Source organism: Muntiacus reevesi, chromosome 1, assembly GCF_963930625.1.
Source record: "Muntiacus reevesi chromosome 1, mMunRee1.1, whole genome shotgun sequence".
Lineage (NCBI taxonomy): Eukaryota > Metazoa > Chordata > Mammalia > Artiodactyla > Cervidae > Muntiacus > Muntiacus reevesi.
In genome coordinates, this window is record NC_089249.1 from 270,780,510 (window position 1) to 270,797,914 (window position 17,405).

Genomic DNA, 17,405 nt, shown 5'->3' on the forward strand with positions numbered 1-17,405 from the left:
TCAGATTTTCAATAATGGTTAATGACCTATCTTTAAAGAGATTTTCCTCTGAGCCTGCTTCAATAACTAATTAGCTCTCAAGTATCAGTAACTGAATGCAGATAATCAACTAATATGCAAGATCTTAAAATATTTTAAAATTCTCTCATTTCATAAAAGTACAAACTTTGCTTCACAAATGCAAGATGGACAGTATCCTATGCAATGAAATGGATTATATTATATTCACCTGGAGAAAGGAAAGCTGCCTTCTGAATGGTCTTTAGTGCAGTATTTTTCTCATCTTCTGCTGAATTGCTTCCCATAGCCAACTGATTTACTGCAGTGTACAGTAATGCCTTCTACATAAGAGAAGAGTGTTAACCAATTCTCTTTACAGCTCCTTGACTTTCAAAGTGATGAAAAATAGTATTATACTGAATATGATGTGACTCCTGAGCTTAAGAAAAAAATTTACTCATTCATCAATAATATTATTTAACAAGTAAAACAGTCCCCTGAATTGGGGCAAACTAACCTTTCCATGATTTGAGTCCAGAATATGCGCCACATTTCCTGCCACTGCACCTCCCTATAATAGTAAACAAATGATTACTTAGATAAATGCATAAACTTTCATGAAAAAGTAAAAATTAAGACTGATAAAATCTTTACATTAAATCATTTGAAAGGTCTGGTTTTATCACATTTATATTAACTTTTAAACTTCCTGACAGTCGTATCCAACTCTTTGTGACCCCATGGACTGTAGCCCTCCAGGCTCCTCTGTCCATGGGATTCTCCAGGCAAGAATACTGGAGTGGGTTGCCATTTCTTTTTCTAGAGGATCTTTCCGACCCAGGGAGCAAACCCAGGTCTCCCGCATTGCAGGCAGACTCTTTACCCACTGAGCCACCAGGGAAGCCTTTAAGCTCCCTAAGTACCAACTTAATACCACTGTTTCAAAAAAACAGTTTAATATTTTTATAAAAGAAAATTTTTTCTACTGTGAGAATTTCAACTCTGCTCTTTTACAATTCTCATTAAAGGTCCAAGAATTACATGATTTCACAGGGGTAACAATTTTCTAATATATAAGACTGTGAAACAAAGATTCAGTGGAGATTCCACAAAACTTATTCTAAGATAAACTAATATAACTTCACTCCAAGAAAATATAGTATTTTTAAAACATCTACAGACCCTAGCAAAATGAGTAATTAAAAGTTCAGAGTATCATGAAACTCATCACTGCCTCAATAATCTACTCAATACTAAACATAAGGAAAATCTATGCAGCATCCTATGTTTCATAAAATTGGCTTGAAATTCTTAATTTTTAAAAATTCAATTTGATGTTTCACCTGGTAAAGAAAGTAAGTTGTAAGAATTATCTCATTTTAAATAAGAAGTATACTTCTAATGTATACTTCATTTTACATCATTAAGTATATCAAAAATATTTTTAAAACCATATTTAGCAAATAAAGAAAGCTAAAAATAAACTTTTAAAAAACATGTCAATATAAAACAAATAGAAGATGAATTAAAAAGAAGGTTGGTTCACATGTAAGGTCTGAAATGATCCATCACCACAACTACTAACTGTGATTTTGCTCAAGTTATTGAATCTTTATGTCTCAAGTACCCTCCTCTACAAAATGAACTTAATTCTAGCTACTTCATAATGCTGTTGAGATTAAATGACAAGACAGATAAAAATGCCAAGCACAGTAGTTGGCACATAAATGCTTCATTCCAGAGTCTAATAATGATGGTCTTTCAGGTTCTTGGAACAAAACATTCACTGAAAATAACAAACTGTAGGATAAAACTTTGCTACTCAAAGTGTGGCTTGTATACCAGCAGAACTGACATTCTCTGGGAGGCTGTCAGAAATGCAGAATATCAGGCCCCACCCCACAGCTACTCAATAAGGTTTAAACAAAATTATGGGGTAATTTAATTTCATGTTAAAGTTTAATAAGCATTTAAATAAAATATAAGAATCCTGTATTATTAAAAGCACTGGCTAGTTGACAAGATATTAAGGACTTTTCAAGCCAAAACTATAAGGGAAAACTGAAATCCACAGAGGCATAAGTGAAGGAAGTCAGTTTGCAGTTCCTAAGAACTTTTAATTTCCAGCTTGAAGGACTTGTGGGTGAGAAATCAGAGTCCAGGACTCACACAAGAAGCAAGTATATAGGAGGCCTGCATCAAAGTAAGCTGAGATTCCCCAACTCCTGGCCAAGGGGATACACATTCAGATTTACGGTGAATCAGAACTAGACCAGGATTCAAATGACCCTGAAAACCCAGGCACACAGTAGCCTGTACGGTCCAGAAAGTTCAAGCTATAAACTTCCTTTAAGGTGGTTCCAGATTGGTGGAGCTCCCAAGTAATGGCATTAAAAAGTACAACTTCTTTCTGTAGCAAGTTACCTTAATACTAGGCCTCAAATTATTTTCACAAACAATCTTCAAGTTTACACAGTCAATCAACAAACAAGGCCAGTATGGAAACCAATAAAAATAACAAACAAAAACAGATGTACATAGACTTCAGATGCTGGAATTACTAGATGTAGTAAGTGATCAAAAAATAGTAGCTACTACCAATATGTTTACTACCTAGTTATGTAAAGCATCAAAGGCCGTATTAACCACAGAAATTAACAAAATACTTTACTGACTCCTGAAAATATCTTGCTGTTACTAACTAACAGCAGTGAAAATCCCTTTTAAGGAACATCAATGATTTCATATTTAGACTTACATTTTTAAGACATAAGCACTGTTCTAGTTGTTATTTTCTTATCTTTAAGAAACTTTTAAATAAAACTATCCTGGGGTATTCCGAAACACAACAGCTAATGCTTCCAAACTAGGCACTGTGCTTAGTCGCTCAGTCGTGTCCGACTCTTCAAGACCCCGTGGACTGTAGCCCACCAGGCTCCTCTGTCCACGGGGATTCTCCAGGCAAGAATACGCCCTCTTCCAGGGGATCTTCCCAGCCCAGGGATCAAACCCAGGTCTCCCTCACTGCAGGTGGATTCTTTACTGTCTGAGCCACCAGGAACCCAACTTAATCTGTATATATTCAAACAGTCCACCTCCTTCTTTGTATGTTCCGTAACACCCCAGCAGCACAACAGTACGTGGAAGAAACTCAGTGTACTACTTGTTGAATAACTAGTGAAAAACTTCATTAAATAACAGAACTCCCTCGCTGTATTAATTATTTTCCAGAATGATAATAGTAATACTTTAAAATTACATACTACAGAATAAGCTACTTTACCTTTGGTCAGAATTTAGAACGTTACTCACCTTTGCATTTCGCTGAGTATACTGGGCAACCACTCGGGACAACAGGGACCAAAGAGCAGGGTCAGCTGGGTTACTGTAACGATCATCAAAAGCAGAGGGCTTAGAGACGGGAGTTACTTTAACCACCAAAAGTACCAAAAAAAAAAAAATCAACATCTTATTTAGTACCTAAGTTAAAAATCTTTTAAACATCTAAAACAAGTTCAAATTAATTGTCCACATGTAGTTGGAAGTGTCTGAATTTTTAGAAAGAATATTTTATCTCTTTATTAAAATAAGAAAGAAAAATCAGCAATGTGATGAATACAGAGCCATGAGATCCAATCAGGAAAGGTTAAAGAAATTTAATATGTCAAGTTCAAAGAAAACACAGAGATCAGAAAAATGGAAGGAAAATAAACTACAGATATAACACTTTACTGTTGAAAATAAAACAAATAACCACTATGACTAATGACAACAGTTTTCTAATTTCCAAATGTTGAATATATTACTGAATGCTGAGTGGCCAAAAAATTCCTAAAACCATTAAACTGAACAGAATCAAATAACAAACTGACAATATCACAAACTTGAGAGTTTGTAAGAATTTTCATGCAAAAAAGATTTGGGCTTTAATCTGAATAAAGGAAAATTTTCTGTTCTTTTTTTTATCAACTGAATTTTGTATTTAAATCACTAGACGTGAAAAAACTGTCAATTACCTGGTCCTATGTACAGTTTCATAAAATCACAACCTGGTTTCCAAATATACACAGTTACCTCACTGTATAATCTTAATCGGTAAGATCCCCTGGAGAAGGGCATGGCAACCCACTCCAGTGTTCTTGCCTGGAGAATGCCACGGACAGAGGCGCCTGGTGGGCTACAGTCTGTGGGGTCGCAGAGAGACACGACTGAAGCGACTTAGCACGCATGCACATAATCGTAATAAGGTCCAAAAGCAAAGACAATCTCATCGAGGACAACTGGACCCCAAGTCCACAAGTACAGAATTTACCTATGAACAGCTCTGGATGCTTGTCTCTGCACTGCCACGCTGCGGCCTTGCAGGGCATAGATGGCTGAAGTAAGAAGGCTCCTCTGATAAGCACTGTTCTGTCTGCTGTGCTTCAGCAGCTCATTGAGTGCAGCTTTTGACAGTGTAGCATCCTGCATTGCCAGTCCCAGAGCACACAGGGCCTGAAGGCTTTCCACTGTTGGTTCCTTTAAGATAGAGCTGTAAACATATTTTTAATTGCCTATTAGCCATGAGTACAATAGTCTGTAACTATTAGAACACACTCAACAGCAGGAAAAACAGTGTACTTAATAGATTCACCAAACTGGCCCAGCTTTATGATAAATATAAAACTAAGTTCCATGGTTTCTAGGAACCGTAATTTCCCTGAATTTCTGAAGCAGTTAGAAGGTACCAAGGGCCTTCACAGAGCATCAGTAGCCACATTTCTTTTCTGGTCTTTTCTTATCTACATTTAGAAACAAATACACAGTACAGTCCCTTTGGGTCCCACAGTTCTAGGTAAATAATTAAAATAATTTTGCTAAAATCTTTTGGTTTCAGTAAAATCCTAAAAGGTATGAATAATAAAGAAAAATCTTTAATTAAGATCTGATTTTTATCATTTGCAAAAACATTCTGTCTTACTGCTCTGTGGTATTTGAAACCAGAGCTAGTATATGTAAGTACAACTACAATCTATATCCGCCATATTCCAAGCGAGCATATTTATAATTGAAGGAGAATTTAAATTTTGTATGTAAGCATCCAATTTTTTTTTCCCTTCTTTAACTGTGAAATTTTATGGAGGTAAAAGTCACTAATGTTAGGAATCTTCATTAATTTACATGAAGAAAACGAGCTCTTTACAAACTCAATAGAACTTCTAATAATAATTATGAATATGTACGATAATAAAACAAAAGAATTTTGAAAACTCTGTTAAACAAAATTCATTAAAATATAATAGAAATACTTATAACATTACGAAATAACACACACCTACCACTATGTCTTTCTATTATTGGGGGTGGGAGGATAAATTGTTTAGAATCTGACTTTGACAAACAGGTACAAAATCATGAATTTTCATGGGAAGCTCTGGTGTAAACTTAAGCATCCACAGGAACTCTTTTTACCATAAGGGTTAATGGAGGCACCCGAATATGGAATAGTATCAATTAGTAAGTCATTTCCATCTATACAAATAATCCACACTGTAAGTTGGACAGCAAGGAGATCAAACCAGTCAATCTCAAAGGAAACCAATCCTGAATATTCATTGGAAGGACGGATGCTGAAGCTGAAACTCCAATACTTTAGCCACCCAATACAAAGAGCCGACTCATTGGAAAAGACCCTGATGCTGGGAAAGACTGAAGGCGGGAGGAGAAGGGGACGACAGAGGATGAGATGGTTGGATGACATCACCAATGCAATGGACATGGACTTGGGCAAACTCCGGGAGATGGTAAGGGACAGAGAGGACAGGTGTGCTGCAGTCCACGGGGTCACAAAGAGTCAGACTCAACTAGGCGACAGAACAACTAACAACAAAAGAAGACTTTCTAATCTGTGCCTTGGTTCAAAAGGGAAAATCCCTACCTATTCTAATATTTATTAATATACAAAATCTAAATTATTACTGGAATGACTACATCCCATTAGGCTCACATGTGCTGAATGCACAGTACCCACAAGCCGTCCTGTACCACATGCTATGGATTTTACATGTAAGTATTTATATCATAAATTCTATGATGCTGGTAATCACATTTTCCCCCCTTATATATTGAATTTATTCCTATTCCCCTTAAGCACCTAGGACACTGCTTAGTTCCCAACATATGAATGCCAAACAAGATCAACAAAGAAATGGAATCCTAATTTTTCACGGAATGGAAGTCAGAGAACAGAATCCAAGGGGCAAGAAAGGGAGCAATTTAAAAGATGACATGGAGAGAACCAAAAACAAAGAAAGAAACATAGATCATATAAACTACTTAGCCGTGGATTCAGTAACACACAAAAAGGGAGGTAAAGGCCTTCCCTCATAATAGAAGGAGAAAAGAATAAGATAATATTCTATTATTTTTCTCTACTTCCTCCAATGTTCAAAATGGTTTGGTTACTGTTTTAAACAGTAACCCAAGATTAATCTGAGTGACAGTCACTAAGTCATGTCCAACTCTTTGCAACCCCATGGACTATAGTCCATGGGATTCTCCAGGCCAAAATACTGGAGTGGGTAGCCATTCCCTTCTCCAGGGTATCTTCTCAACCCAGGGTTTGAACCCAGGTCTTCCGCATTGCGGGGAGATTCTTTACTGGCTGAGCCACCAGGGAAGCTCAAGATTAATCTAATCATATCTAATTTGGGGTTAATTTTGCTCTTGATAATTTGCAGTAATATATTAGCATCTATGATTCTTTTGGGGGCTTCTCAGGTGGCATTGGTGGTAAAGAACACACCTGCCAGTGCAGGAGACATAAGAGATGTGGGTTCAATCCCTGGGTCGGGAAAATCCCCTGGAGGGAGGGCATGGCAACCCATTCCAGTATTCTTGCCTGGACAATCCCACAGACAGAGGAGCCTGGTGAGCTACAGTCCATGGGGTCACGATGAGTTGGACATGACTGAAGCAACTTAGCATGCACATAATTCTTTCTCCTAAGCTATTTGCAAATTTGGGTCTTCTGAACATGAGTGTATCCGTGTAAAGTGACAAGATTTTTAAAATTCTGACTGGTTTTCTCAAGAGAAGCTAAGAGAAGAATGAATTGCTTACTTATTATACAAGAAAATTACTTTAATCAGGATGAGACAGAGGTATGACAATGAATAAACAAACAAAGCTTATCCTATAAGAAGTCATTCTGAACTAGTGACCATCTGATCAACTCTGTCCTCCTACTTGGCCACTTGATGTGAAGAACTGACTCATCTGAAAAGACCCTGATGCTAGGAAGGCTGGAGGAGAAGGGGACGACAGAGGATGAGATGATTGGATGGCATCACCGACTCAATGGACATGAGTTTGAGTAAACTCCGGGAGTTGGTGATGGACAGGGAAGCTTGGCATGGTGTGGTCCATGGAGTCGCAAAGAGTCGGACACGACTGAGCGACTAAACTGAGCTAAACTGAATCTTTGTAGGGAAGCATAATTTGAAGATGCATGGAGGCACTTTTTTGGTTTTCACAACAAATGAAGAGAGCAATTAGTGTGATGGGAAACAAGGATGTGACCTTCCTGCAAGGGGTGGAAGATTTCTGTACTATGAAGATCTGTACCACTAAAAACGCCAATAGAGCACTCACTGATAACCACTGTCTAATAGCATACATTAATCATCTACTGCTTTTTAAGGAATTAAGGTCAACTTTCTCAAAAGAATTTTCCAAAAGTCAAAAGTACCATATAAACAACCACAGATATCAGAGACTACTATTTTATTAAACTATCCCCAAAATACAGAAATAGTTACAAGTTATACTGGTATATATACTTTCTTTAGACTCAACTTTAAATTAACTTTATCAGGCTAACCTGAAAAGGGAAGAGGAAAAAAAATTTCTTTGGGAACCCACTGGGCTGAAAACAAGCCAGTTATGACTGCCTTCACTAAAATTTTATAATCCTAAGAGGACAGCTGATCAATTACTGTTTTAAGAAAATAAATGACACACACAGAGTACACGATGGTTTTGAAGAACTGAATGAATTCAGAATTAAGAATGAAGCCATGATCTCTACCTAACCAGACAGGTCAGATCCCTTTTGTTCACCAAAAAGTAACTAAAACATTAAAAACTTCACACTACTTCCAATTTTAACCCAGTACTTTTAAGTATCTGGTCATTTGAGTGTTGATGTCGTCGATACATACCATTTGAACAGCAATGTCTTGGCTACATCCATTTTTCCTTGTTTATATTCCGCTATTGCCAGAGCTGTCAGGATATGAGCTTTGTCTTGTTCTGATTCAACAATTGCCAAGGCTCTCTCATAGGCTGTTACACAGAATTGGAAACAAAAACAAAACAATATAAAAGCAATCCTGATTGACAAATGATGGGATTTTTCCTTTCCCAATCCTACTTTTTAAAAAGATCTAACTAAAATTACATCTTATTATTCCCTTGCTCTCAAGTGAGTAGGATAAAAATTTATAATAACCTAACTTGGTTTACCAACTGTTCCAAGGTGATTCTGGGAATACCATTAGGATTATTATGTGATATTTCTCAATTCTCATCTTTAGAATCTATAGACCAGTTTGAGTTACTATCTTCAAAAGAAATGGAGGCCTATAATCATTGAGATATCACCCAAATTCCCATGAAGAAACCAGTAACTCCATGAAGCAGCCCTTACAATGAGCTACGCACATGTAAACTGGGCCCATACAAAGGAAAAAGGACTCAAGGGACATTTTTGGGAGAAACCGAAATGATAATAAATTATCACTAACAATGGCTGAGGTCTTCATTTACCAGGAAAGTACACAGAAGCTCTGTGGAGTAGTAAATACTGGCTTTCAGTGAACGTGAAAGTCACTCAGTCGTATCCAACCCTTTGTGACCCCACGGACTATACAGTTCATGGAATTCTCCAGGCCAGAATACTGGAGTGGGTAGCCTTTCCTTTCTCCAGGGGATTTTCTCAACTTAGGGATCGAACCCCGGTCTCCTGAATTGCAGGCGGATTCTTTACTAGCTGAGCCACAAGGGAAGCCCAGGAATACTGGAGTGGGTAGCCTATCCCGACTCCAAGGGATCTCTCCGACCCAGGAATCAAACTGGGGTCTCCTGCATTGCAGACAGATTATTTACCAGCTGAGCTATCGGGGAAGGCCATTTACTTTCAAATGCTACCTTAAACATGTACCATAAGTGATCCTGGGTCTCAGTTTCCTCATCTAAATAATAAAGGTGACATTCAGTTCATAACACTATGAACTGAAAACTAGAAGGACTGAACTAAACTGAACTGAACTGAAAGGACTATTCATCATCATGTACTAAATGAAGGAACAGACAAAAAGTACCATTATCATGCCTCTTATCAGATTTTTAATGAACACTACAACTCTGACCACCATCTTAATATTACACCTTTCTGCGTATAAGCTCATTATGATTCAAATTCTCAGCTCTGGAAAAGTAGGACATATCCTTTAGCTTCACGCAACATACTTACCTTTGCTGCTCTCCTTGTACACACCCTTCATAAACAAAGCTAATGCGAAACCTATGATGTCTTCTAAATCCTCAAGGGGTGTTGACTTAAAAGCCTGGATAGCTTTATCATATTCACCAATGGAACTAAGAAGCAAAACATAACTTACTTTTAATATAAAAAATAATTTTGGCTTATATCATCAAAATTCAGAAATATAACTAAAGTTCTTTTAACAACTTAACCTACTTCATCTCTCAATGTTAAAGCTGCATAAAAGACTTACATTGAAATAGAAGGCATATCACTTATCTCAAACAGGATATACCAGAGGGATTTAACTTCACGCTTTACTTCTTTTAAATTATATGTGAAAATGAACAGTGCTGCTGAACTACAAATGGTCTTTTTTTTAAACAAACTTGAATTAAACTCTTAAGTTATAAAAATAATTTCCAGCTGACTTTTATAATAATTTTTAAGCTTAATACATTAGCTAAAAACTACCCTGTGACCATGGGTATACCATCTTTGAGAAGCTTACCAAGTCATAATTAAGCCTAACCTTTGTGTAAACTGGTTATCTACACATCTATTTTTTTTTGAAGGGCATACAGATATACTAAAATTCCACAGACAAAATGATACATTATCTTCTCTGTATTTAAAATGAATTAAAGTAAAAACTGCAATATATAATATTAAAGTAGAATGCCTTTTAATAATAACAACAACAAAAAAAAACCTTTTGTTTATTTAAAAATGAAGACATGTTGCCACCACCTGGAATAGACACACTGTACCTTTGAGACTCTTATTTCTGGTATCTATCACTATATTCAGAAGCTTGCTTCTATTTTTAACGTGTTTTTGGAAATCTTTTCATAAAATCCTTTTAATCTTGGAGGAGTGGCTGGGAGCTAAAAATATGGGCAATATTTGCTTCTAAAATTAATTTCATGAACATAAAAGAATTTAAAAATCAAACTCAAATTTTGACAAATATTTAATGAAGGGAAGCAGACTACCTTAGGTGTTTACGGATATACACATGTATTTTTAAAGTATTTTTTTAATGAACACTATCTTCAAATATTTGATTACTTTTGTAGAGAAAAGAATGAAATTAGAGAAAGACACAAGGGCTTCAACTTTATTTGTAACTTTTTTTCTTTTTAAGGAAATCTGAAGCCTATTAACAGAATTTTAAGATCTGTTAAATCTGAAGGGTAACTATTCACCAAATTATGCTCCATATTCTTACTGTATTTTGCATGTTTAATATATTTCATAATAAAAACAAAGTAAAAAGAAATCAGATGACCTAATTTTAATGGGAGGTATAAATTTTCTTCTAAAATAGTTACATTATATGAAACATCTAAGGAAAAAAAAACAGACACTTTGTTCCATACAGTTTCTAACAACAAAAATCTTGGAAGTGACTGAGTTCTATCAACTCCTGAACACAGTTTAAAGGAATTAAAAGGAAAAACAATCAAAACAGGGAAAATTTTCTATCTATAGATATGACTCAGTTACATGGTTATAAAATAACTGGCTACCTCTGATTTCTACTGTGTAGTTCCTTAAAAAGATGTAGATACTAATTCCAAAATACCCAACTATAATTCTAATAAATAACATGTTTCAAACAGGAACATTCAATTTTGGAGGCAGCTCTCAATTTGAGGTGAGCTCCTTAACTTGAGCCCAAAACCGTCCTGCCATTAACACTCCTATTGTCCAGACCTAGTTCTATCCACTGAAACAACTGGTTTCCCACCTTTTTAAAAAAACTTTTTTGAAGTCAGAAGTCACTGAGAATCTAAACAAAGTTATATTGCTCCCTCCCCAACCCCAAAATGCACGCACAAAAATTTTTGTGTACTATCTCAAAAGGGTTTCTGGACCCTTAATCCTACCCCAGTTTAAGAACAGACATCAAATCAGAATAAATCTAATCCACTTCCAATTAACTAGGCTCCTGCTATCAGAAAGAGTAACTACCTCTTCTGTCTAGTTCATAACCCTCAGCTCTGAACCTGCTCCTCACAAAGGACACCAAGGCTGGGTAATCATCACAGGAACAGGAAACTGTTAACACAGCCTGGGATAGCAGGAATGATGCACCCTGGGCAGATGTCATCACTGTACTCATGCACATTCGTCCCACTCTTCCGGAAACTGGTCATCACTCCATAGTTCCACAGCCGCCGCCAGAAAAATCTGACAGATTCACAAGATCAATGGGGAAAAATATGCTTACCATAACAATCTGCCATAATTTCTTACTGTAACATTATAAGCATCTCGGTCTTCTGCAGTCTGTAACAACAAAATTGCCCTTTAAAAAAAGGACAAAGCATTTAAAATTACCTATGTGCAATAGCATTCTTTCACTCTTCTTCCTTAACAACCTACAGATTTTTGTTTTCATTTAATTATTTAACTAGTTCCATAGTAGCTTATTTATATTTTATTAAATTGGTACCACAAAAGCACTTAATAGATTTTAGACGGTTAAGAAAATAATAAAGTGGCCTCTTAATATGTGAAATCACTTATCATACTTGAGTTTTATATATTCCAAAAAATTTAATCTAAATGTGGGAAACAACTGAGTTGATATTTTAAAGTTTTGACATGTTTGAAGTACATAGAATTTGATGTACATGGTACACTCTTAAAATTATTTATATACTAGTAGTTTGAGGTAGGGACTTAGGAAATTGAGTGCTTTCATGTGCCTTTACCTGTTACATACAGAAAGACATTCAGACAATCCTGAACTCAGAGAAGGGAATGAGTCATCAGGAGTCCTGAGAGGTTTAGAATAAATACGACGACGTGCTGACAGCCCACTTACCTTCTCATGCTCAGTCTCCTCTGGGCAAGCAGGAAAATGTCTCAACAACTAAAGGAGTTGGATACTTAATAATACTTTTTGTTTTTCTGTTTAAAGATTAGCCAGGGAGAAATATCCAAGAAAAGCTTTTAATGCCTCTGATACTACATGAAAAACACACAGTATTATAGAAATAGTAATAGTAAACTACCTGTCACAGTAAAAACTATACCTGAAGTTAAATTAATACCTAATTTGTAAGTTCAAGTCGCAAATACTTGTTTAAGGCAGAAAACAAAAATAAGTCAAAATGAGTGGTGTATATCCAGGTGATTGTGAAGTGAAGTGAAAGTCACTCAGTCGTGTCCAACTCTTTGTGATCCCATGGACTATACAGTCCATGGAATTCTTCCTTTTTTTTTTTTTATTTTTATTTTTATTAGTTGGAGGCTAATTACTTTACAATATTGTAGTGGTTTTTGCCATACATTGACATGAATCAGCCATGGAGTTACGTGTGTTCCCCATCCTGATTCCCCCCTCATCCCATCCCATCCCTCTGGGTCTTCCCAGTGCACCAGCCCTGAGCAATTGTCTCATGCACAGTCCATGGAATTCTCCAGGCCAGAATATTAGAGTGTAGCCTTTCCCTTCTCCAGAGGATCTTCCCAACCCTGGGATTGAACCCAGGCCTCCCAAATTGCAGGCGGATTTTTACCAACTGAGCTCTCGGGAAAGCCTAGGTGACTGTGGAGTTGCCATTTTAGGCGAAGATATAACCAGTGTCAGACTCGCAGTATTTGTAATTAAAACGTACACCAGAAACAGGAGCAAGCATTCTAAAGCTTCCTGGTTTCTCTGTTTTGGCTTCCCTGGTGGCTCTGACGGTAAAGAATTGACCTGCAATGCAGGAGACCCAGGGTCGATCCCTGGGTCAGGAAGATCCCCTGAAGAAGGGAATGGTTACCCCTCCATTTATGAGGGGCTTCCCAGGCGGCACTAGTGGTAAAGAACCCGCCTGCTAATGCAGGAGACCTAATGAGACGAGGGTTCCATCCCTAGGTCAGGAAAATCCCCTAGAGAAGGGCATGGCAACCCCCTCCAGTATTCTTGCCAGGATAATCCCATGGACAGAGAAGCCTGGTGGGCTTCAGTCCACAGGATGGCAAAGAGTTGGACATGACTGAAGCGACATAGCATTGCATATTTCTCTGTTTAAAAATCCTGCTCGTTGTATTCTATCAAATTTCCAGTTTCTTTATTGGTAAGTTACTGCAGTGGTGAAAGAAATAGTATTGTGGGTTTTCATACACCTCTCCTCCACACATACACCTCCCCCCACACACACACACGCTTCTCCCCACACACACGCCTCTCCCACACACACACACCTCCCCCCCACGCACACACCTCTCCCCACACACGCCTCTCTCCCACACACACGCCTTTCCCCCACACACCCCCCCACGCCTTTCCCCCACACATAACACACCTCCCCCCACACACATGCCTCTCCCCCACACACACCTTCCCCCACACATACACCTCCCCCCATACACACCTCCCCCCCATACACCTCTCCCCACACACACCTGGCAAAATAACTACAGCCTTCAGTACCATCTAGTGACCACTTCTGTGAACTACAGAGACAGCCACACAAGGATGGCAAAGCATTTGGGATACTTTGATTATTTTTTATATGACAGGTTTCTATTGATTTAGGGCAATGATATACCTCAGAAGTTAGGCATTCAGGTTTTTTCTTTAACTTTTCATCTAGTACCCACGAGATCAGCAGTTTTCTCATTCACAGATCAATGAATTTGTGGAGAAGAAAAACCTCAGGTTGATTTCCCTTCCCATCACTCTCCCTCGTGCACACTGTCCTGGTCCCCCCAACGTCAAGGCCGCTCCCACTTCAGAACACTTGCTCTTGCTGTTCCCTCTGCCTGGAATGCTCTTTCCCTGAGGACCAAATGACTTACGGCCACCTTCAACTAGGCCAGGCCTCCACTGCCTGCTCAGGAAACCTACCTTTTACACCTGTCTCAGACTCACTGTCTGCCCTCCACTGTCTGGCCTGTCACTCCTCTCTGGTTTTCTTTCTTAGCGATTGTTACTATCACAGATGTCCATTAGCTGACCATGTACCTCCGCCCACCAGAACGCGAGGTCCACGAGGACTGAGCCTGCGTTTAACTCACTGCCAAGTTGCCAGGGCCAAGGACGCTGCGTGACACGCGGCAGCAGTTCAGCAAATACTTACTGAATGAATAAATGCTACACAGTCAACATGAAGGTGCCTCAAACACACACAGAATTTCTTCTCATTTCTGAAACCTCACTTCTTATCTGAATAAATACATGTATTTAATAAAGCAAGACAAACTATAAATGGACAGACTTTTCTAAAACAAATCTGAGAGGGTTTTTTGTTTGGTTTTATTTTTTTTTCTTCTCTCTCAGGTTGAGCAACAGAAACCAAAACACAGTTGAAAATTTAGAATGGTAATTTTTCACCTTCAAAATGTAGTAATAATAAATAATGAAAGGTCAGGAAAGGAATCGGAATATTTTATTTGTACCTTCTTCAGGAAAGTGAGGCTGTATTTTAAAAAGGCCAGCGGACCGAGAACGACCACATTTAAATCTAAGGGAGCCTTTACCTTTGGTACGCGTTTGCTGCTTCCTTCTTCAGCTGCAGATGTTCATTTAAGTAACCCAACATTGTGAAAGCTGGAGCATAATTCTGAATTCTCTCTGGAAATCCAAAAACATCTTTTCTCAATATGTGCATAATGGTTGTATTTGTAAAAACATTACTTTTGTTTTTCAAGTTTTTCGATACTTTAAACAGTAGATTATTTCCTGAGGTCATGGGCATTGCTAGGAATAGAAGTTGAGTTTATCTTGACTGTAAAATACCAGTAATCATTCTATAACTCTTTTAAATTATTGAGTAATACCTATAGTTACACATAGCTTCTATTCATGCTTCAAAGTTTAAATACATTTTTATTCCCAAAGGTATAACAATTTGAAATCAGAGCTCATGTTAAAACTAATCATCTGAATTATAAGGAAATTCAGTTCTTTGGCTAATCGCATAAACCTTCCTTGATTAGATTTAGCAACAATTTATCTCGGTGGTTCTGTTCCAGTTTCTATGCACTTAAGAAAAAAAAAATCAGTGTTGTGCACTAGAAAGAGAGGATGATATGGGCACTTTCAATGCAGCATTTTGAAATTCCAATGGCAAAAAACATCATGTAACTATAAGGGAAGTGTACAAAGGAAAAAGAAATGCACCTGAACTATTAACTACTTAACTTGTGCTGGGAAGCAAGTCTTCAAATCTCTTATTGAACTGTTTAACAAAGTGGAGCACAATCACATCTTATGTGATAGATAGGTTCACAGTATAAGATGAAAATCACACAAAGTGATTCCTGAAAACTTTTTAAGTCATCTCACAAGAAGAAAGTAACCAAACTGAGTCAAAGTCAATGAGGAGATTCAGGCTCTTCATCCACACTCACGCTGAAGCCAACAGTCAGCGACAGATGATATCTCCATTTTTCTTATCCCCGCTTTCTCATCTTTCTGTTTCTAAATTAATATACTTTTTGGCCAAGCACATATAGTTGAATTTGCTAAATGAGTATATGACACAGCTCCATCAGAACTCAAAAACCTATCTATGTACAACTGTCAGAGAAAGTTCGTTGTTATAGGCATCTGAATTTTGCAGAAAGCTAAATGTTTCAGTTCAGTTCAGTCGCTCAGTCGTGTCCCACTCTCTGTGACCCCATGGACTGCAGCACGCCAGGCCTTCTTATTCATCGCCAACTCCCGGAGCTGACTCAAACTCATGTTCACTGAGTCGGTAATGCCATCTTCCAACCATCTCATCCTTTGTTGTCCCCTTCTCCTCCCACCTTCAATCTTTCCCAGCATCAGGGTCTTTTCAAACGAGTCAGTTCTTTGCATCAGGTGGCCAAAGTTTTGGAGTTTCAGCTTCAGCATCAGTTTACCTCTATTTGTAAATCTTTCACAAATGTTTCCCATTCTGTGAGGAAACCTATCAATAAAATTTCTGATCCTGCACTCTCTCAGAAAGGCTCTAAGAGGTATTCATTCAAGTCACTCATTTGGGCACACTGCTTAACACGCTCAGGTCTCAAAGGGCTGACGTTTACAAACAAACCGCCTACTCTTCAAGTGCCCCAGGCTCAGTGCAGGAAGGGTATTACCAGCCTGCGGATTACAATGACGACGCATTTCTTCTGGTTTTCAGTTTATCTGATTTCTTCATACTTGTTCATGGGAAGAAAAGGGTAAATTCATGTCTTAAGAACTAACATTTAATTTGGAATTAACTTTAAATTCTTTAAATTATCTCCACAATTATTCCTATATCTTGCCACTGTATAACAGGTGCCATACCCACGTATTTGCTCAAGACCACTTGTGCTGCTGGAACGGCATTCATCTGCAGGATGTTGTACTGGTACAGCTCCGTGTCTCTGTTGCTCTTATCCTGCAGTGTTGTGCAGACCCAATACGCATAACCTATTGCTCCCTCGGTCTGTAAGAAAAGCTAAAGTTAACCAGCAGGCACAGAGTAATAAATCTGCCAAGAAAAATTAAGAAACAAAACAATGTACTTCAATACAGTAAATATCAGATCTTCCTCTTCTAAGTCAGCTATTTAGTGCCTTTAAATAAAAGGTCACTATGATACAACACAACTAAGAATATATTTAAATCACTTGCCTCAAACCTAAGTAGAGGAAACAAGTGGGATAAATAAAGAGGAGAAAACAGGGTCCCTCCTGATGGTTTGGTGTGATTCTCAACATCATTCCCATAGGTCAAACAAATAATGACCAATCAAAAGATTTCCAAACGCTTTCATAAATAATCTAGAAATGTCAACTAAGTCTAGTGTTTATCTCAGTTTATTTTTTTTTTTTTGAGTCTGTTTCTATTCTGCCTGACTTACTGCATCTATTAGATCCCAAAGTCATTTTTTCATCATCTTTTGAAGTTCTTTAATGA

At 37.7% G+C, this 17,405-nt stretch overlaps 1 protein-coding gene across 2 annotated transcripts in view; it reads right to left on the reverse strand.

Annotated features, from left to right (window-relative positions):
* SKIC3 (SKI3 subunit of superkiller complex) overlaps positions 1–17,405 on the reverse strand; it is a 99,478-nt gene that overhangs the window by 35,428 nt on the left and 46,645 nt on the right. For both annotated transcript variants that reach the window (XM_065912536.1, XM_065913319.1), the window contains 9 exons: positions 16,791–16,932; positions 15,011–15,104; positions 11,763–11,840; positions 9,515–9,639; positions 8,202–8,325; positions 4,313–4,531; positions 3,313–3,385; positions 518–571; positions 230–341 (listed from right to left, as the gene is read on the reverse strand). In XM_065912536.1, coding sequence (XP_065768608.1) covers positions 230–341; positions 518–571; positions 3,313–3,385; positions 4,313–4,531; positions 8,202–8,325; positions 9,515–9,639; positions 11,763–11,840; positions 15,011–15,104; positions 16,791–16,932 — 1,021 coding nt within the window. The remainder of the gene's footprint in view (positions 1–229; positions 342–517; positions 572–3,312; positions 3,386–4,312; positions 4,532–8,201; positions 8,326–9,514; positions 9,640–11,762; positions 11,841–15,010; positions 15,105–16,790; positions 16,933–17,405) is intronic.